The following is a 23,162-nucleotide window of genomic DNA, read 5'->3' on the forward strand; positions in this document are numbered from 1 at the left end:
ACTACAGTCGCCTTTGAAGGTTTTTTTGCATCACCTATGTTAAACAAAAAGCTGACGTTGGCATAAAAATGAGGACCACACATTGTGTCATAGCAGCATTGTGCAGGCTAAGATTATTAAGAGAAATTATTGACTGTGGTGAAAAATTGTAATGCTTGAAAATATATTCATCCAGAAAATGATAAGACATGTAATTGCATTCTGATCACCCTCTCCTAAGGGAGATTTGTGAGGAGTATTTGCTCTCCAGCGTCTACAGGCTCCTCCAGAAAAGATAACGCCATTTCTGGCACTTTCCTTGTGCCAGGTCTCAGCTAAAACGTAGACCAAAGCCAAGGTTAGTTCTATAAACCCTGCTATCAAGCAGGGTTGATTCACAGAGTATGTTCCAGGGGTAACTTGTCACAGGGTTAGGTGGGCTACCTGGCGTTTTGAATCTGAAAACCCAGGGGATATACATACTTACTGCAGAACTTACTGCAGAGTTTTCACTAACTCTACTTTCTGAAACGGGTCTCTGAAGGCTGCTGTTAAACACAAAGCAGCTCTCTTGTGACAGATCAGCCAATAACCTGTGAGCAATATTTATTTATTATTACTTATACAATATTTATACGCTCAAACGAGTGACCAGAAGTTTAAACTTATATTACCCCGCCCATTCTCCGACATTATTCCCATAATTCCTTATTCATCAAGAAAAATATACTTAATTTCACACAAAATGTGCAATCTAAAACAACAAAAAAGTAAGCAAGAAAATATAATGCCTGCATGAACTACAGCAGACCTAACAAAGAACTCACCAGAGAGCAAAGATAGCAGAGGACCAACCTCTTGAGGGTCTTTATCAGATGCGAAGTCAGTGCTACCAGACTGTAGCTGCTGAGGTCCTTCGGATGATTGGTCTGAGGCATTGGTACCACACAGGTCTTTCACAGCTGCTGTACTTTCCCCAGGTCAGGCCCATATTGAACATGTATCCCATGATGCCACACAGTTGATCTGTGTAGCACTCAGGAGCCTGGAGCTGACGCCATCCGGACCTGCAGCCTTTCGAACCTGGTATGCTGGGTATTGTTGCTTAATAGACTAATGGTGCATACAACTCATGATCAGTGGATTGTCTTCCTGTCAGTCTGGTACAAACTTCAATAAAACCTGATGTGAAGTTTAATTTTAAAAACTTATGAGCTACTGAACAAGACTGCAATAGCATTTTTCCAGTTACCTTTACTGGAATCGTTCATAGCAATTTAACATGAATTATAAAGTTTAAAACTAGTACTTAACTTCACTGTCAGGCCAGACTGTATATGTAGCTCCAGGAAGCTCTGTAGATGCATAAAACAATGAAAGCTAGTACTACTGCTAGCAGTAATTAAACTGGACTGACAAACCAGGTAAATGTTTTATTGCAAAAAATGAATTTATTAACATACACAAATGTTCTATACTGAGCCGCATTTACCACTAAATATGTCTTGCATTCATACGTACCGTGCACTTTTTGATAAAAAAAGCTGTTAATATGAATGTTTCTGCAGGTGTAGAAGCAAGCAGGGTGTTATCTTGTATTCTCCTCATCCTTCTTTTTCTCCTCGATTCTTTTCTCCTTCTCTTCCCTTTTCCTTTTTGCCCGACCTCTCTCTCTTTCGTGCTTATTTTTTTCCTTTTCGTTTCTGTCTACGTGTCCGTAACAATTGAAATAATACTAACGCAGTTTCTAATAGTTTCTTTTATAAATATCAAGCAGAGCTTTAAAGCATTAGCTGTAATGCTCCACTTGTGAAAGTAAATCTGTTGGGCTTTGTCTTGACACTCAGACAATTCTGAGCGCTACTCTGAGAATCTTCTTATCTTGAGAAATCCAGATAAAACAAGTATAACAAGGACACCATCTCTTAGAATCAATAAAACACAAATGCTTATCAAACTTAGGCTTTTTATTTGTTAAAAAAAAGATTAAGAAAGAAAAAACATGTAATTTTCCACCAGCAAAATAATTGCTAACCCTGACCCTCTGTATTGGCCTATCGCATCAAATTCGCCCAATACAATAAGGTTTGTAGCTAGAACAAGACAAAATGAAAAAAATATTCCAAGGGCAAGAATACTTTTGCAAGGCACTGGATAGCGCTGGCTTCTTTTTCAACAGTTTAGATCGCAGAAATGGCTAAACCTGACCTGTATTTAGGAAGACCTTAATCTGTGGGGATTATTCATGTCTGTTGTACTACTGACTCCCTGACCTCTGAATTTCAAAGCGTTTAGCTTCTTTTGGCCTGACATAACCAGATATTACCTTGGACACACGGTAGATTTTTATTTTCTTTCCTTTTTACGAAGCGCCATCTGTTAGATGCGTCACTAGCTCATCTACTATTGTAGATCTCTATGTTGCTCCTGCTCTTTCAGACGTGTCTTCCATCAGAGGTTTTTGTTCCTGTTGGCCCTTTATTCCTGACTTATTAATTTTTGTCTAAACTCAGGCACCATGCCAACTGTTTTAAACATCAAATAAATAATGTTAAACCCCATCTTAAAAAAACCTCATCTTGATCTCTCAGTTTTACCTAATTTTAGACCAATATCTAATTAATCTTTTTTTTCCAAGGAAGTAGAAAAAAAAAGTTTTATAAAGCTTTTTTTAAAGAGCAACTGCATATTTTAAAAATTTCAGTCTAGCTTTAGATCAGGACATAGAACAGAGACCGCTTTAGCTATGTCTGTCAATCAAAGGTCCCCTGTGGTTCTGGTTTTGTTGAACCTCACAGCATACTTTGACACAGTGGATCATTTTGTTCTTTAGTCCCGATTAAACCACTACGTCAGGTATCCGTGGCACAGAACTGAATTGGTTGACTCCTTATCCAACAAAACTTCCAGTATCATAATTAATAATTTTATAATTCTAGTGTTCCTCTTTCATGTGGGATCCCTCAAGGCTCCATTCTTGCCGCTCTTTTATTTTCATTTTATATGCTGCAACTTGGGGTTACTATAACCCAGCACCAGTTTTCACTACTTGTCTCTGAAGCTAGGCTGCAGCAATGCTCTTAAATTCTCTACTGCATTGCATTACTGCTGTCAAACAGTGGTTAGGACAGAATTTGCATTATTTGCTGCTGTTTCAGTTTTTTATTTTATGTTCTCCCTCTTTTCTCTTCCTAGAAGCTACACCTGGCCTGACTCTGTGTCTACCTGTGACACCTTTCTGGAAAGAGGCATCGTCCAAGCTTCTGCTGGCAACAACTTAATGCTCACTTTCTACAGATGATCCACATGGCCCTGTTTTTTAGTGTTTAACCCTTTCTCTCTCCTAGACATAGGAATTGACTGAGCTTTTACTGTATAATTATATATTCTCTTTCACTCTTAACCTTGAAAACTGGCTCAGAGTTTATCTGTTCTTCCTTTCTAGAAGAAACAACTAAAGGAGCTACATCCATTAACATTTACTTTTCCTTCCCATAGAAAGTACTCCTGGATCAGTGCTTCTGTGTTCTTTTTCATTCTCTGCTCTGTTCTCTCCAACCCCCAGTCGGTTGTGGCAGATGGCCGCTCACACTGAGCCTGGTTCTGGTTCTGCTGGAGGTTTCTTCCTGTTAAAAGGGAGTTTTTCCTCTCCACTGTCACTACATGCATGCTCAGTATGAGGGATTGCTGCAAAGTCAACACCAGTGACTGTCCACTGTCTCTACATGCTCATCCAGGAGGAGTGAATGCTGCAAGTCACTGACTGGATGCAATCTGCTGGGTTTCCTTAGATAGAAAAAACATTTTATCCAATTTGAATAAATAACTGAATCTGACTGAACTGTTCAATGGTTAGGATTAATTGGAATGTATGAACCTGACTTTTGTGAAGTGCCTTGAGATGACATGTGAATTGGCGCTATATAAATAAACAAAAAGTGAACGTATTTTCATGATAATGCCACTACAGTTGTCGGTGTTCTGACTTTTCATCTAAAGAACAGTGCCAAAAATTAAGGGGTAATATTTGTTAAGGATTTTACTCTTAAAATTCTGACTGTGGCCAACAGCTGCATCGTTTGGCCAAAGTTTAGCCTTCGTTAAGCCCAATTGTCCTGACGTAGTGAAGGCCATTTATGCTTTTATTAGCCCCAGACTCGACTATTGTAATGCTCTCTGTCAGTGTCTCACAGTTGAGTCTCAATCACCTACAGCTTGGGCAGAATGCAGCCACTTGTCATTTAACTAACACCCGATGTGTGCATATTACCCGTGTTATATTCTTGACACAGACATCCTGTTTGTTTTAGAATTGATTTCAAGCTTTTACAGTTCATTATTAAATCTCTTAACGGCATTGCACCTCCTTATCTATCTGAACTTTTAAGTGTTTGTGTGCTTGGCAGGTCCTTTAGGTCAACCAGTCACCTTTCATCGGATGTCGCAAGGACTAAACTTAAATGCTGAGGTTGAACAGCTAAGCTTCCTTTTGGATTTTTGTACCATCACACAACCAGGCCTTTTTAAAAGCAAATTGGAGACCGTTTTGTTCAGAAACGCTTTTAATGTTTCTTAGCACATAACCTTTAAACTGAATTATTCTGTAATGGTTTGCGTGTTTTTAAGGATTTATTGTTTTGTGCTTTGTTCTCCTTATTTGGATATTTAAAGCGCTTGAACTTAACATTCACTGTTACATCAGACATCATGAACAAAATGAACACTCTCTGGAGTCAGAACATCATAATGTGAAGACTCCACTCTGTCAATGTGGGCAAGAAGAATGTGTTTATGAATTTAATATGTGGGATGTTGCTTTCCAGGTGTGTTTTGCAACTTAATTTAATCATTTCATTAAATCACACCAGTGTAATTTACAAATATTGTCTTGTGTTCATTCTTTTTGCCATTTATTGGACAGAAGTTGTCAAAGACTACCAATTGGTGCCCCTGGGTATTTTGAACAGAGAAGCACCAGCTTATTAGTTTCCAGCCTGTCATTAATCAAAAAGGTAATATAGACACAAAATGTTAGGATCCAACAACATGTGGTTTACACATCGTTTACAATGAGCTCTTCACCTCCAAAAGTCTATTATGTGCTTAACGTGTAAACAACTCATCAACAATGCATCAAAGGTAACTTGTTCTTGTAAAAATATTATGTTTAGATGAACTTCCCCAAAAGTAAATTAGAAAAGCATCATTAAACATCCAAAACATGAACATTATTTTGTCTAATAGCTTCAAATTACATTATCTAAGAACTCTCATTTAAAAAAATCAATTTCTCTGTGGCAGTCACAGTGACTGCACCTTTCTTTATTTCATACAAACTCAAACATTTGTCAGTGCTTACAAAATGAAAAGGAGGTGACAATTTTGATGTGGAGGCCAGCAGAACACAGAGTCAGACACACTGCTGTTTTTTTCTGTTCCAAAGCAAAGCTACTTGGCAAAATTCATCCAAAAATGTGGCTGTATTTTACAAGATACAAACTGAAGACTGATGTAATGGTTCTCTCTGTTACTTTAAAGGATATTAATTTTTTGCTGCAAAAGGTAATGATGGCTAAAGAATCCAAGGTTGGGGAGACAAAACAGATTTTGCAAAACAGTCATTAAGTGAGTGTCCATCTCTGTTGTGATATCTTCCATTGCTTTGCAATGTTTCACAAATGCTGGAATGTGACTTCATCATAAAACCTAAGGTAGTGATAAAAGACAAGCGGGCAATTATTCTTGGTTTCCTCATCTTTTGGCTGTCCCAAATGTTTTAATCCAGAAGAAAAACGTAGGAGGGCCTGGTAGTGGGGAATACGGTCGACAGGAAGGACGTCACCTTCAATCCAGAGTCCGTCTAACCAGGTTAAACAACATGCCTCTTGCTCTTCCCAGAACAATCAGCACATCATTGTCCAAGCCGCTGCTGACAGGCACTGTACTGCTGCAGAACGGTAAACAGGTCTTCATACGAAACATTTTTGTGAGAGGGCAGGGAACTGGGGACAAACAGAGAAGGAGGTATCAAGATGGATAAATACATATATACATACACATTTACAGTATATTAATTCATCTTCTATACCGCTTATTCCATAGTGGGTCACGGGGGGCTGGTGCCTATCTCCAGCAGTCTACAGGCATCGCAGGGCAACACAGAGACATACAGGACAAACAACCATGGACACACTCATTCACACCTAAGGGCAATTTAGAGAGACCAGTTAACCTAATAGTCATGTTTTTGGTTGTGGGTGGAAGCCGGAGTCCCCTGTGAGAACCACGCACGCACGGAGTGAACATGCAAACTCCAAGCAGAAAGACCCCACATACACACACACTCACCCGTGTGTGTGTGTGTGTATGTGTGTGGCTGGTGACATACATACACACACGCGCACTGCCAATTTTGCTAATTAATTGCTTGAAAATTACACAATGTGAATTTTGGGATTTTTGTTTTAGATTCCGTCACTCACAGTTGAAGTACGTATGATAAAAGAAATAAAAGACTTCTACATCCTTTGCAAGTGGGAAAACCTGCTAAATCGACAGTGTATCAGTACAGACCAAACGTTTGGACACACCTTCTCATTCAAAGAGTTGTCTTTGTTTTATGAATATTGTAGCTTCACACTGAAGGCATCAAAACTATGAATGAACACATGTGGAATTATATACTGAACAAAAAAGTGTGAAACAACTGAAAATATGTCTTATATTCTAGGTTCTTCAAAGTAGCCACCTTTTGCTTTGATTACTGCTCCACACTCTTGGCATTCTGTTGATGAGCTTGAAGAGGTAGTCACCTGAAATGGTTTTCCAACAGTCTTGAAGGAGTTCCCAGAGATGCTTAGCACCTGTTGGCCCTTTTGGCTTCACTCTGCGGTCCAGCTCAACCCAAACCATCTCGATTGGGTTCAGGTCCGGTGACTGTGGAGGCCAGGTCATCAGGCGCAGCACCCCATCACTCTCCTTCTTGGTCAAATAGCCCTTACACAGCCTGGAGGTGTGTTTGGGGTCATTGTCCTGTTGAAAAATAAATGATGGTCCAACTAAACGCAAACCGGATGGAATAGCATGCCGCTGCAAGATGCTGTGGTAGCCATGCTGGTTCAGTATGCCTTCAATTTTGAATAAATCCCCAACAGTGTCAGCAGCAAAGCACCCCCACACCATCACACCTCCTCCTCCATGCTTCATGGAGGGAACCAGGCATGTAGAGTCCATCCGTTCACCTCTTCTGCGCCACACAAAGACACGGTGGTTGGAACCAAAGATCTCAAACTTGGACTCATCAGACCAAAGCACAGATTTCCACTGGTCTAATGTCCATTCCTTGTGTTCTTTAGCCCAAACAAGTCTCTTCTGCTTGTTGCCTGTCCTCAGCAGTGGTTTCCTAGCAGCTATTTTACCATGAAGGCCTGATTCACACAGTCTCCTCTTAACAGTTGTTCTAGAGATGTGTCTGCTGCTAGAACTCTGTGTGGCATTGACCTGTTCTCTAATCTGAGCTGCTGTTAACCTGCGATTTCTGAGGCTGGTGACTCGGATGAACTTATCGACCGCAGCAGAGGTGACTCTTGGTCTTCCTTTCCTGGGGCAGTCCTCATGTGAGCCAGTTTCTTTGTAGCGCTTGATGGTTTTTGCGACTGCACTTGGTGACACTTTCAAAGTTTTCCCAACTGTTCTGACTGACTGACCTTCATTTCTTAAAGTAATGATGGCCACTCGTTTTTCTTTACTTAGCTGCTTTTTTTTTTGCCATAATACAAATTCTAACAGTCTATTCAGTAGGACTATCAGCTGTGTACTGTATCCACCTCCTGCACAACACAACTGATGGTCCCAACCCCATTTATAAGGCTTTGAAATCCCACTTATTAAACCTGACAGGGCACACCTGTGAAGTGAAAACCATTTCAGGTGACTACCTCTTGAAGGTCATCAACAGAATGCCAAGAGTGTGTGGAGCAGTAATCAAAGCAAAAGGTGGCGACTTTGAAGAACCTAGAATATAAGACATATTTTCAGTTGTTTCACACTTTTTTGTTCAGTATATAAATCCACATGTGTTAATTCAAAGTTTTGATGCCTTCAGTGTGAAGCTACAATATTCATAGTCATGAAAATAAAGAAAACTCTTTGAGAAGGTGTGTCCAAACTTTTGGTCTCTACTGAATATATATATATTTATATATGTATATATATATATATATATATATATATATATATATATATATATATATATAAATATATATACATACACACAGGGGTTGGACAATGTATCATCAATGTATCAAGAGCCACAGTAGTTTTTGGAGAACAAATATATATATATATATATATATATATATATATATTGTCAAAATAAGGTGAGATCTTTCCATGTAATCCATGCAACATTTAGTAACTGCTCACAGTTAACTCCATAAAAGTTACAATAAATATCCTTATATCCTTATGTGTAATCCATGCAATAATTATTAAAACACACAGTTGAAGCAGTGGGGAGTGAAACAAGCATGTTCTCATATTCTGGAGCTGAGAGACTGGAGAGGCCTGTGTGGAGCCACATATTATCTGCCACATGTTATCTGTCTTATCTTTTGCCAAAATATAACAAGTATATCCAAAGAAATGATGTATGATGATTTTATATTCTTTCACATGTATTGAATAAAATTAGTAGTCTTTGATTAACAAGTTAAAAGATGTATGATTGAAATGTGGTTAAGAACTGAGAATTAGAGGAAAAACTTTAAGGTTTGACATTCTCAATCAGCTATACAGGTCCTTCTCAAAATATTAGCATATTGTGATAAAGTTCATTATTTTCCATAATGTCATGATGAAAATTTAACATTCATATATTTTAGATTCATTGCACACTAACTGAAATATTTCAGGTCTTTTATTGTCTTAATACGGATGATTTTGGCATACAGCTCATGAAAACCCAAAATTCCTATCTCACAAAATTAGCATATTTCATCCGACCAATAAAAGAAAAGTGTTTTTAATACAAAAAACGTCAACCTTCAAATAATCATGTACAGTTATGCACTCAATACTTGGTTGGGAATCCTTTGGCAGAAATGACTGCTTCAATGCGGCGTGGCATGGAGGCAATCAGCCTGTGGCACTGCTGAGGTCTTATGGAGGCCCAGGATGCTTCGATAGCGGCCTTTAGCTCATCCAGAGTGTTGGGTCTTGAGTCTCTCAACGTTCTCTTCACAATATCCCACAGATTCTCTATGGGGTTCAGGTCAGGAGAGTTGGCAGGCCAATTGAGCACAGTGATACCATGGTCAGTAAACCATTTACCAGTGGTTTTGGCACTGTGAGCAGGTGCCAGGTCGTGCTGAAAAATTAAATCTTCATCTCCATAAAGCTTTTCAGCAGATGGAAGCATGAAGTTCTCCAAAATCTCCTGATAGCTAGCTGCATTGACCCTGCCCTTGATAAAACACAGTGGACAAACACCAGCAGCTGACACGGCACCCCAGACCATCACTGACTGTGGGTACTTGACACTGGACTTCTGGCATTTTGGCATTTCCTTCTCCCCAGTCTTCCTCCAGACTCTGGCACCTTGATTTCCGAATGACATGCAGAATTTGCTTTCATCCGAAAAAAGTACTTTGGACCACTCAGCAACAGTCCAGTTCTGCTTCTCTGTAGGCCAGGTCAGGCGCTTCTGCCACTGTTTCTGGTTCAAAAGTGGCTTGACCTGGGGAATGTGGCACCTGTAGCCCATTTCCTGCACACGCCTGTGCACGGTGGCTCTGGATGTTTCTACTCCAGACTCAGTCCACTGCTTCTGCAGGTCCCCCAAGGTCTGGAATCGGCCCTTCTCCACAATCTTCCTCAGGCTCCGGTCACCTCTTCTTGTTGTGCAGCATTTTCTGCCACACTTTTTCCTTCCCACAGACTTCCCACTGAGGTGCCTTGATACAGCACTCTGGGAACAGCCTATTCGTTCAGAAATGTATTTCTGTGTCTTACCCTCTTGCTTGAGGGTATCAATAGTGGCCTTCTGGACAGCAGTCAGGTCGGCAGTCTTACCCATGATTGGGGTTTTGAATGATGAACCAGGCTGGGAGTTTTAAAGGCCTCAGGAATCTTTTGCAGGTGTTTAGAGTTAACTCGTTGATTCAGATGATTAGGTTCATAGCTTGTTTAGAGACCCTTTTAATGATATGCTAATTTTGTGAGATAGGAATTTTGGGTTTTCATGAACTGTATGCCAAAATCATCTGTATTAAGACAATAAAAGACCTGAAATATTTCAGTTAGTGTGCAGGTGAGGCTAGGGCTTTATTGAGGGTAGAATGACCAAACCCAGACAGTAAAGCTAGTAGCCAAATAGTCTTAATCCATCCTTACTCGAAGGATCCTCGAGAGGCTTTGGAGACGGACAACTCGAGACGACAAAGACATAGCGATGGACGAAGAGAGTGAAACGCAGGAATGGACGGAGCGGGGAGCTGAAGGACCACTCCCGTCAACAGAACAACCGACATCAACACGGTTAGAGTTACACTGCATATCTACCGAGGTGCTGTTAGGTGGGGACGGATGTTCAACATGGGTTCCATCGGTAAAGAAAATGTTCTTCAGTTTCAACAAAGAGCAATCGAAAGAAGCACTAGAGAGTGAGCTAACACATCACCTTCAAAGAGATGACGTATTTTATTGTTCAGAGATAAAATATGGATATAGACTTGTCGTGGTGCCATGCCCCAAGGCAGTCCAGAAGAAGGAAGAAATTGGTTGATGGTTACGTTGGTGGACAGGGTTTATTGAACTATGGGGACTGGGGAAACTGATGTCACTGTACAGTCCATCCGAAAAATATGACCCGATTGTAAAGATGGTTTTTAGTGAGTCTGGACTAAATGGGTACCTCACAAGGTCCAACACCAGAGCCACGGCAAGGTTAAAAGAGTATGAACCGGAGATCAGAAGGATGAGCCAGTTCAAAGAAAAGCTCCGAGCCATGCAAGATGATGACAAAGAGAGTTTGCTTGAGGAGTGTAGTGACTCTGGACCGAACAGGTACCCTACAAACCCCGACATCAGAGCCCCGGCAAGCTTAAAAGAGTATGAAAAGGAGATCAGAAAAAGGAGCCACTTCAAAGAAAGGCTCCGAGCCATCCAAGACGGCGACAAAGTGGGTTTGCTTGAGGAGTGTAGTGAGTCTGGCAGACCAGATCCAAGAAAAGACCACAGAGCTCACTTAGAGATACCAACTTATGATTTAACTGAAGAAACAGAGAGTGAAGAAGAGGGCATTGAGTCAGACCAAGAGCAAGACCAAAGAAAAGCTGAACCCAGCCAAGGACCAACTATTACCCCATTCATCACAAAGCCGAAGGATGAGATACTTCAACAGATTGCTCTGGCCAGACAAGAACTGCAAGAGACTGCCAGGCAGAGAGCCCACTTATCAGCTGCCCTCAAGCGCCATAAGGGAAGCTTCCAACGTATGGCGAACACCTCAAGCCACAGGGAACATGACCCCACACAAAGTAAAGTAAGAGACCTTACCTTCCAGTATGAACGAGAAACCAAAGAAAACAGCGCCAGTAACCAACCCAAAATGACAAGAAAGATGGATTTTGAAGGAAAAGATCCAAGAAAGGTTAGTCAGAAGTCAGACAGAGTCATGATGAGGAAAGTCCTGGAGCTGATGCCCACAGATGCAAGACAAATTTCCCTGCAAAGCGGGACTCGACTCTACCAAGTTATCGGAGACCCCTGGGACATAGAGGGAGATGGACTGTTAGTTTTCACAAATGATAACTTCAAGATCCACAATACCAAATTCAGAAAAAGGTTAAGAGCCCAGGCAGGGGAAGATTACAAACAAGAGGTTCGAGAGCTGAGGAAACAAGTGAGCAAGAACAAAGCAACCAAAGTGCATCTGACTAGTGGGGCCGGCCTCGCTTATTATGCTGTAATCCACTCTCCCATTGCCGCTTACAAAAAGGGCGAAGACTTGAAAGAGTACAGAGAGAAAATGTGGGTAGCCCTGGAAGAAGGAATTAATGCTGCCATCAACCACGGCCTCAGAAGGGTAACAATATGCCTAGACGGACTGAGATCGCATAACCTGCCATGGGAGTCAGCAGAAAAAGTAGCCGTTGCAACAGCACACCATGTAGTCAAGAATCTGCTGACAGACGCCTCACTGACCAAAATAGTCATCGTCACTTCCCTTAGCCAGCATGAGAGTCGGAGGAAGAGAGAGCTGGCGTTAGTAGAAAGGATGGATGAGAAGAAGCCGAAAGATCCTACTCAATTAGAGATATCAAGAATCAAACAAGGGAGTGAAACCAAATCACACCCTGATGAAAAACGCTACCTGCATAAGAGTAGCATATGAGACCAACCAAGTGTCCCGCCTTGAGAAAAGACCAAAATCAGCAAAGAGGGACGCAGCTGCCCCTTCAACCTCCGTGCTGGCTGTGGAACGTAGCCTAGCTAGTTGCAGCCTGGAAGATCTAGATGAAACAGAGCAGGTTCCAACAAAAGATTTAAAAGCAAAGAAGAAGATAAGACAAAGTCCAGCCCAAGAGGAGATCCTGAGTCCATTTAAAATGGAGCCCTTGAACCCAGAAAGAGAAGACAGTGAAATCAGTGGCTCGGAAGAAGAAGAACCATCAGAACAGGAGACCTCTGGGGCAGAGAGTGATGACAGTGAAAGCCTTTTTTCAATCCCAGTGCAGCCGGCAACCCCTCACAAGCCACTCAAAGTAGGACAGAGAAAAGGGGAAGAGAAAGCAGTGGAAGTGTTTGACATCTACCGGGTCTCAGAAAGAATGGCCAGAGACCTGACATGGGGGCCGGTTCAAGCGAACGATAGCCGTCGAGCGTACATACCAGAAGCTGGACAGAGAGACTATCACATCCCGGCTGTATGGGCTGACCGCCTGGAAGACAACGTCGAACTCAGGATAAAAGCAACAGTTGGAGAATGGGCCAACATCCTAATGATGCCATCCTACCACACCCTAGCAACTTATCAGCCCCTGACCAGCGAGTTCATATCTGCTTATGTTGGAGTTGTGCATGATGTGATGTTAAAAAGACTAAAGAAAGCCGCATACAAGTATGCACAAGAGATCGAGCGACAGGTTGATGAGCTGTCAGCCGAGGAAGAACCTCCACTGCCGTCAGCACCACGCTCCACAAGCAAGCCTATAAGGAAAATGTCTGAACAACACACGGCATCCAGCCCTGAAGCTGATGTTTTTTGTGAGTACAAAAAGATCAAGACCTTAGAGAAAAAAGATCAGAAGAAAGTAATGAAGATTACATCAAAGATGTGTGGCCGATGATTACCAATGCTACTGAAAGTGACGAAGCTAAAAACTTGTGGCTGAACCATGTAACAGCCCATCCCTTAGACAAGCAAGGAACAGCTCAAAGCCATTATAGGACGTTGGTGTTGGAAGACATGGATGATGAAGACTCCCAGATCAGAAGAGCTAGACTGCGCATGGATGGAGGTCAGCGCCTTGCACCGGTGTGGCATGTGCTTAAGCAAACAATCTCACCAGCTAGATATGTGAAGGACCTTCGAGAAGTAACCCAAGGGAGGAGAGGAGAGATCGCTTTTGCCAAAATGCCATTGCAGGGTACAACAGTTCCACAGATGGATCAAGCAGTGATTTCTTATGATCTGAAGCAGCAGTTTTATGAAGAAAGAAGAAAGAGGCAGGACAAGGGGCCAAACCACCAACTAAGGCCAGTGTGAAAGCTCCAGCCAACCCCCCTAACAGACCACTGCTCCAGAGAAGAGAAGAACCGCAAAGAAGATTTTACGGACCACAAGCATCGCAAGGCCCACAAAAGAAAAACACCTTTCTCCCTAGATAACAGTACGACAAACTGTCCTCTGAAGAAAAGAAGGCCCTCTTCGAGTCCTGCAGATCAGGGACCGGGGGGCCTGCCAAGTAATGATGACACGGCCGCGAGTCACCCTGAAAAATGCCTACTGGAAGTGGGACGAAATCTACACAGAAGTGGGAGAAGAACCCTATCTAGTGGACACCGGGGCTGAGGTATCCATGACTCGCAGAGGCCTAAAGACGACAGGATACCTTACGGTCCAATTTGCCAACGGGACCGTAGAAGAGATGCCGTATGGAACTTGGCAAGGAATTATTTGGGTGAAGGGTCCATATAACCTCATCACCGTCACAGACTTGAAAGAACTCAACAAACCATGGGGAAAGCGCAGCTCTCTATCTCAAAGGCTGAGCCAGCTACGGTCGAGGTTAGTAAAAGTAAGATCGACTCAGAGTGGATCCGGGGCTCAAGAGTGGTACAAAGCAGTAGATGTGCCAGAAGTAACTGAACAGAAGCTGAAAGAAAGCGACTTCTCCCCGGCTGGGAAAGAGAAGTCACGGAAGATCATCACTTCAACTAATGTGGCCCGGTTCAAGAACGACTGTGGAGATTTGGGACCGAAGTATGTACACCTCATAGAAGGGGGAGTGCATCCACCTGTTGGACAGTACCCCCTGAACCCGGGTGCTGTTGAAGAAATGGATGAAATAGTAAAATAATTGAGTGCTCTAGGAATCATCAGAGAAGAGCTAAATCCCATCACTAACAGTCCCATTCAAGCAGTAAAGAAACCAGTCAGCAGGAGGAGGTTGGAGGCCATTAATCAACTTCAAGGCCCTCAATCGAAGAACCATAGCAAACCGAGCCAGCCTAATCAATCCCCAAGGAGCATTGAAGACGCTAAGAGTCAAGAAATATAAATCCTGCATTGACTTAGCAAATGGATATTTCTCCCTCAGACTCACAAAGCAATCACAAGGCAAGACAGCATTGACACACAAAGGCAAAAGTTATGTGTGGCAAAGGTTACCTCAGGGGTACAAGAACTCCCCTAATGTGTTCCAGTCAGCTGTGATGGAAGTTTTGGGTGACCTAGGAGCAACAGTGTACATAGATGATGTGTTCATCGCAGACGACACCAAAGAGGAGCACCTAGAGAGACTGCAAACAGTGGTGGAGAGAATCATAGCAGCAGGTTTGAAGCTGAATCTCAAGAAATGCCAGTTTGGACAGTTTCAGGTGAACTACCTAGGGTTCCAAGTCACAACAGATTTGGGACTCTCAGAAGGATATCGAGAAAAGCTGGCACAAATCAAGCCACCTGAATCTGAAAATGATCTACAAAAGATTTTGGGACTCTGCAATTATGTGAGAGATCATGTTCCTAATTATCAAAGATATGCTAAGCCATTATATGCCTGCCTAAAGAAGCGAGAAGGAGAAGACAAAATGACAGAGAAAAACTGGACATGGACTGCATCAAACCAGAACGACCTGGATAAGCTCAAAAGAGCAATCCAAGAAGCCGTGAAGTTGGAACCGAGGAGCTTGACTGAAAAGTTGGTGGCCGAGATCAGCTGTGAAGATGAGGACTCCATGCTGAAAGTAAGCAATGAAAATGGGGGGTTAGTAACGTTGTGGAGTTACACTTTGTCATCTGTAGAGAAGAAATTCCCCCAAGAAGAAAAAGAGTTGGCGGTGCTTGCTAGATACTGGAGCACCTTAAAAGACCTAGCACAAGGACAGCAGATTAAAGTCATCACTCAGAGCCAAGTCCACAAGTATCTCAGGAAAGGGATGGTGGAAAGCACAAAAGCAACAAATACAAGGTGGGGAAGATGGGAAGACATCCTGCTGGACCCCGACCTTGAGATTGGCTCTGCACAACCAGCCAACAAGAAAACACCCTTAGAGCCGTCTGTGACAGAAAGGCCGCCAGAGTGGGTCCTATACAGTGATGGGTCGAAGAAAGGACTGGATCAGATGGCCTACTGGGGGTTTATTCTCAAACAGCACGGTCAAGAGAGGTGCCCCCAGAAAGGTAAAACTCCCGGTAGTGCACAGACGGGAGAAGTGACAGCAGTACTGGAAGGAATGTTAGAGTTGACGAAGAGAAGAATCAAGACAGCAAAGATAATCACAGACAGCCACTACTGTGCACAAGCTTTGCACGAAGACTTATCCATTTGGGAAGAGAATGGATTTGAAAGCGCCAAAGGAAAGTTAGTGGCCCATCACGACCTGTGGAAGAAGATCGGCGAGTTGAGAATGAGCCTGGAACTTGAAGTGGAGCACCAGAAGGCTCATACCTGAGAAGGGGCTCACTGGTGTGGAAATGATGAGGTGGATCGCTATGTCCAACAGAGAAAAGTTGTCTTCAATGAGAAAACAGGGAAGCCAACTCCTAAGGTGCCATTCCGCGAGGGACAACGAGTGTGGGTGAGAGCACGAGAACACCCTGTGTCGAAAGCAGTGAAACCCAAGTACGACACCACTGACATTGTGAAGCAAGTATTAGATCGTAACACAGTGTTGTTACAGAAGAGAGGGATCCAAGAAGTTGAACAGCTCAAAACCAATTCTCAGCTAAGGATAACCAGAAACCGGAGAGATGGCCAGTGAACCAAGCACCATGCCACCCTACATCAGACTGGCCACTGTATATGGGGTGGTTGCCATTCGAAGAACCACTTCAGGGCTTTGGTCAGGAAGAGCCTTGAAGAAATTGGAACTTGCTAAAAAAGGATTCCTGTCAACAGAAGATGAAATGCTGTGGTGGCGAGAGGTCAAGGACTGTTGCGCAATCTGCTCGGGCCCAAGTCAGCTCAAAATCCGCTGGGAAGGACCAGGACGAGAGAAACCACTACATCATAACACAGGTGGCAATGGGTTAGACAAACTGCCATACAGGCCCGTCAAGGTAACAGACATCTTCATTTGTGGGGCATGCCGAATCACCACTCTCCCCAGAGTGGTTTTTTGTGACCCAGTGGGATCTGCGTGAAGAAAAACCAAGGGAATCTACCTGCCAGTGGGATGGTTCATTTCTTAAGTACTGTGATTCCTGTGGAGCAGTAAGATCTTTCAGGTTTAGGGAAGTCCGGATCCGTTAGATGGAGAGCTGGATCGAGCAATCCCTTTAGACATGGGGAAGTAGGAGGGAGGGGTTGGCTCATCGGACAACAAAAAAAAAAAAAAAAAGAAATTTTTTTTTATATATATATATATATATATATATACATATCCAGGGTAATTGCAGCATACCACCAAGAAGGACGAACCACATCCAACAGGATTAACTGTGGACGCAAGAGGAAGCTGTCTGAAAGGGATGTTCGGGTGCTAACCCGGATTGTATCCAAAAAACATAAAACCATGGCTGCCCAAATCACGGCAGAATTAAATGTGAACCTCAACTCTCCTGTTTCCACCAGAACTGTCCGTCGGGAGCTCCACAGGGTCAATATACACGGCCGGGCTGCTATAGCCAAACCTTTGGTCACTCATGTCAATGCCAAACGTCGGTTTCAATGGTGCAAGGAGCGTAAATCTTGGGCTGTGGACAATGTGAAACATGTATTGTTCTCTGATGAGTCCACCTTTACTGTTTTCCCCACATCCGGGAGAGGTACGGTGTGGAGAAGCCCCAAAGAAGCGTACCACCCAGACTGTTGCATGCCCAGAGTGAAGCATGGGGGTGGATCAGTGATGGTTTGGGCTGCCATATCATGGCATTCCCTTGGCCCAATACTTGTGCTAGATGGGCGCGTCACTGCCAAGGACTACCGAACCATTCTTGAGGACCATGTGCATCCAATGGTTCAATCAGAATCAGCTTTATTGCCAAGTTCGTGCATACAAACAAGGAATTTGACTCCGGTACACTTTGCTCTTTTGTTCTGTTTTTGCATTACAGAATATACAAATTTACAATTTACAATGTACAATATACACATATCTAATAGAAAAGGTGCATTTGCAACATCTGTATGCTGTTATTCTGTACTCTATTGAATGTTCGTCAGAGAAACAGCCTGGGGGAAGAAACTGTCTTTGTGGTGGCTGGTTTTAGTGAAACATTGTATCCTGAAGGCGGTGCCGTGTATCAGGATGACAATGCACCAATACACACAGCAAGACTGGTGAACGATTGGTTTGATGAACATGAAAGTGAAGTTGAACATCTCCCATGGCCTGCACAGTCACCAGATCTAAATATTATTGAGCCACTTTGGGTTGTTTTGGAGGAAGAATGGCTTAAAATCCCTCTGATCACTGTGAAGGACTTGTATATGTCATTCCCAAGACGAATTGATGCTGTATTGGGTGCAAAAGGAGGCCCTACACCATACTAATAAATTATTGTGGTCTAAAACCAGGTGTTTCAGTTTCATCGTCCAACCCCTGTGTGTGTATATATATACTGCTAAAAAAAAATAAAGGGAACACTTACACAACACAACTCCAAGTAAATCAAACTTCTGTGAAATCAAACTGTCCACTTAGGAAGCAATACTGATTGACAATCAATTTCACAGCTGTTGTGCAAATGGAATAGACAACAGGGGGAAATCTTTGGCGATTAGCAAGACACACTCAATAAAGGAGTGGTTCTTCAGGGCAGCCGTGGTTTTATGTTTTTTGGACACAATCCGAGTTAGCACCCGAACATCCCTTTCATGCAGCTTCCTCTTGCGTCCACAGTTAATCCTGTTGGATGTAGTTCGTCCTTCTCTCTGCAGCTTCTGTACAGCTACCCGCCCATTACCCTATTAAGACAGTGTCTCGCCCACGGCCTAAACTGAATAGATTAAAAAATAATCTAAAAAAGGAGGAAACCATGAAAAACTAACAATAAAATAAATAAATCTTGGACAGAAAAGAAAAACAAAACAATTAAATGTGACTTACCATACATAAGATCTCTCTCTTCAAAGACTTTGCTAGTTAGTGACCTGATTTGTGACAATCATATTGATTTATTTTGCCTCACAGAAACCTGGCTGCAGCAAGAGGATTATGTTACTATAAATGAGTCAACTCCTACTAATTATTTAAATTTTCACATTCCTCGAAATACTGGGCGAGGAGGAGGAGTAGCAACCATCTTTCAGTCCGATTTATTGATTAGTCTTAGAGGAATTAATAGCTAAAACTATTTCTACTTGTTGTCTTGTACTGTCTAACAGGGCCTTATTCGCAATCAGTTTTCAGACTTTTTATCTGATTTAGTGTTAAATACAGATAAGGTTATTATAGTGGGGGATTTTAACATTCATGTTGACGCTGAAAGTGATAGCCTAAATATAGTGTTTAATGCCATCTTAGACTCAATTGCCTTTGCTCAAAACATTAACAAACCTACCCACCTTTGTATTCATTCTGTGGACCTTGTGCTGACATATGGCATTGAGTGTAAAGACATAACAATATTTTCTCATAACCCTGTCCTGTCTGACCATTTTTTTAATAAACTTTGAGTTTAATTTGACAGAGTACTCCACACCTGAAAGAAAATTTCATTATAGTAGATCATTATCAGACAATGCTGTAACAACCTTTAAAGAATCTGTTCCACTTTTGATTTCCTCATTATCACAGAAAAACACAGTGGAGGGGAATAATTTTGTTTCTTCCCCTTCACAAATTAATTATCTTGTTCATAGTGTTACTTCATCATTGTGTGGTGCATTAGACAATGCAGCCCCCTTGAAAAAGAAGGTAATCATTCATAGGAGACTAGCTCCTTGGTTTAATTCAGAGCTGCGTACTTTAAAGCACAATGTTAGAAAATTGGAGAGAAAATGGCGCTCTACACACCTAGAGTATAACTACTTAATCTGTATAAAAAGACACTTCACCAAGCTATAACAGCTTATTTCTCATCATTAATAGAAGAGAACAAGAATGATCCTAGGTTTCTCTTTAGTGCAGTTGCTAAACTTACACAGTCATAGCTCTGTGTTATCCATTCCCTTAGCTCTCAGCAGTCATGACTTTATGGGATTCTTCTTAAAAAAAATTGATTCTATTAAAAATAAAATCTTTGACATACTCCTGAAGATGACTACTTCATCCTCAGCAGGTGAGACAACATTGGAAATAACTGTAGAACCTGATCTGTGTTTGGACTGTTTTGATCCTGTGGAGCTTCCTGAGTTATCAGAAATATTAGCTTCATCTAAACCTTCAACTTGTATGTTAGACCCAATCCCAACCAAATTATTTAAGGAAGTGTTCCCTCTGATTACCAGCCCCATTTTAGATATGATTAATCTATCTTTAGTAAATGGATAAGAACCACAGGCTTTTAAGGTAGCTGTAATTAAACCTTCGCTTGATCGTTGATAGTTGCTAATCAAGTGTATGAGCATTCTGACAGTAATGATCTGTTTAAAGAGTCTCAGTCAAATTTCAGGACTCATCATAGCATGGAAACAAAACTAGAGAAAGTTACTAATGATTTATAGAATGATTGAATGATGAATGATTTTTATGGCCTCAGATAATGGACTTGTTCTATTAGATCTCAGTGGTGCATTTCATATCGTCAATCACAGTATTCTCATAGAAAGGCTAGAACATGCTGTAGGGAAACAGCGCTAGGTTGGTTTAAATCTTATTTGTCTGACATAATCCAGTTTGTTCATGTAAATGATAAATCATCATCAAACTCAGGGATCCTACTCTCCAATTCTATTATTTCAGCTTTTAACTCTATGTTCTCTCCCTCTGTTGTGTTTTCTCTTTCTAGAAGGTACATCTGACCTGGCTCTTTGTCTATTTGTGGCACCTTCTTGAAGGGGGACATCAGCTGAGCTGCTGCTGCCAACAACTTAATGCTCACCTTATACAGATGATACACTTGACCTCTTTTAGTGTTTAACCCTGTCTCTCCTAGACATAGTAACTAGCTGAGCTTCTACTGTGACTAACTCTATGTGCTCTTTTTCATACTCTAGACTTAAAACTGGCTCAGAGTTCATCTGCTTCGCTGTCTTTATCTCCTAGAAGAAACCTCTAAAGAAGCTATAAAAATAATGTTTCACTTTTCCTTCCCATAGAAAGTACTCCTAGATCAGTGCTTCTTTGTTCTCTTTGTGTCTCTGCTCTGTTCTCTCAAACCCCCAGTCGGTCGTGGCAGATGGCCGCTCACACTGAGCCTGGTTCTGGTTCTGCTGGAGGTTTCTTCCTGTTAAAGGGGAGTTTTTCCTCTCCACTGTCGCTACATGCATGCTCAGTATGAGAGATTGCTGCAAAGTCAACGCCAGTGACTGTCCACTGTCTCTACATGCTCGTCCGGGAGGAGTGAATGCTGCAAGTCACTGACTGGATGCAATCTGCTGGGTTTCCTTAGATAGAAAACATTTTAACCAATTTGAATAATAAACTGAATCTGACTGCACTGTTTGACAGTCAGGATTAATAGGAACATATGCACTGTACTTGAAATCTGTATGATCCGATTGAATTGACTTTATAAAGTGCCTTAAGACGACGTGTTGTGAATTGGTGATATATAAATAAAACTGAATTTTATTGAATTGAAGCAGATATTAACTGTGCTTTGACTGCTCCACATGAACGTTTGTGAATTTACAATCTAAAAAACAGACAGCAGCTTACATGAATTCTGTGAGTCTGATGTGCCAGGGGAGGAAGCCCAGTGTACTGTTCACAGGACCAAACTTCACCACCAACTCAGGGTCTGGGGTATTTTTTGATTCTGAAAAAAATAAAAGAAAACAGAAGACCATGTGGATCCAATGTCATAATTTCAGAAAGGCTGGAGAACAGAAGACGAAACAAAATCAAATAAACTTCACCAGGTCTAAAAGAAGGTCAAGTGTAAGACCTCGTGTGCTGCTGTTCTTCATAAATCATGTTGGCCTAATTTTAGTTGAACAAAAATATTTTTTTTAAACTAAAGCAAAATTAAAGATATTACTTACTAAGCAGTATAAATAGTTTGGAGGAAAGGTCTTTTTGCACAATTTTATAACCATGCCTAATTGATGCAGGTGTACAAAAGTGGACTGTGTACAGTGTTTGTGGAATTATATAAACTTCATAACAATGCAAGCCTTAAATCACCTGAACTACTGAAAGAGGAGTTTTACTTCAGTAGCACAGATTTTGTTTTCTGTTAACACTTTTTTAAACAAAGAGAATGGAAAACAGTTGTTGAACCCGGCTGATTGGAACAGTGCATACTGAAAGTCTATAGATAAACTGGTGTTGAGAAATACATAAGCCACGTTGAATGATTTTTATGTCAATAGCAGTAAACATTACATTAAGTAATGAATGGAAGTTTGGTGGAAATGAGATGTTAAACTCCACACATAATTGCCACCAAATAATTTCCAACACGTTCAGATCTGTGGAGAAAGGGCCCAGTAAAACCTTGAATAAGACATTATCTTCAGGTAAAGATTCAAACAATGGGATATTTTGTCCAATGTAAAGCGTTCATCTGCAAATAATTTAAAAAAACGTTTTTTTTTGTAAAGCATATTTTACTTGTTTTTATACTTGTAGTTGGTCAAATGAACAGAGACGTTTATTAATCCAGAGGTCTTTTATCCCCTTTAATACCCTTTTGACTCCACTTCCTAAAGACAGTGTCTGTAAATGACAGAGAGAAAGCACGGTTATGCCATATGGGAGTAAATACAGATGTATTTGGGAGGTCACAACGCTTTTGAACTGGCAGTTTGTTGAAAACTGTATATGGTAAAATCTTCTTTGTAAGAGGTCATAGGCCTGGGTGATGAAAAAAACAATGCCTACACTAGAGTTTTTGGTGTTAGGACTCGCCAGCCATTGAGGTATATTTACCGGTGACTTTACTCGGGGTAATTGCCAGTATGCCTATGCTTGAACATTAGTAGTAATGTAAAAAAACGTGGAAGGCCTAGGCCTCCATATTCTTTTGTATTCTGAAGATGCTGAGATACGATGTGCCTTATATTGTCAGATAAAAAGGTAGAATGGTGGGTGTTTCAAAATGAATATAGAACACTGCAAAAGTACTGTGCAACTTTGTAACAAAGACATGGAACAGTTAGTATGGCCTCATGGTAATCTTGATCTGCCATGGAAGTTCTCCAGTGTTAGTGTGATAGCTGTGTACATCCCCCTCTCAGCTAATGCAGACTAATGCAGCCCTTGATGCTTGCTCAAGGTCTTGAGCAGGCTGCAGACAGTACCCACAAAACCTGTTACTAATCTTTGGAGACTTCAACCACGCACCTCCCTCATCTGCTCTGTCCACATATGGCACCAGTTGATTTTTTTTCTTTCAGCAAAATCAAATA

The 23,162-nt window shown here is 41.7% G+C and overlaps 1 protein-coding gene across 2 annotated transcripts in view; it reads right to left on the reverse strand.

Moving 5' to 3' along the window:
• Positions 1-4,523: 4,523 nt before the first annotated feature.
• nus1 (NUS1 dehydrodolichyl diphosphate synthase subunit) overlaps positions 4,524-23,162 on the reverse strand; it is a 70,159-nt gene continuing 51,520 nt past the window's right edge. The window contains exons 4-5 of one of the 2 annotated variants that reach the window (XM_047388491.1): positions 21,469-21,568; positions 4,524-5,981 (exon numbers count right to left, since the gene is read on the reverse strand). In XM_047388491.1, coding sequence (XP_047244447.1) covers positions 5,891-5,981; positions 21,469-21,568 — 191 coding nt within the window. In that variant the 3' untranslated portion in view covers positions 4,524-5,890. The remainder of the gene's footprint in view (positions 5,982-21,468; positions 21,569-23,162) is intronic. The other variant, XM_047388492.1, reaches the window with a different exon arrangement.

Source organism: Girardinichthys multiradiatus, chromosome 15 (assembly GCF_021462225.1).
Source record: "Girardinichthys multiradiatus isolate DD_20200921_A chromosome 15, DD_fGirMul_XY1, whole genome shotgun sequence".
Taxonomy (NCBI): Eukaryota; Metazoa; Chordata; class Actinopteri; order Cyprinodontiformes; family Goodeidae; genus Girardinichthys; species Girardinichthys multiradiatus.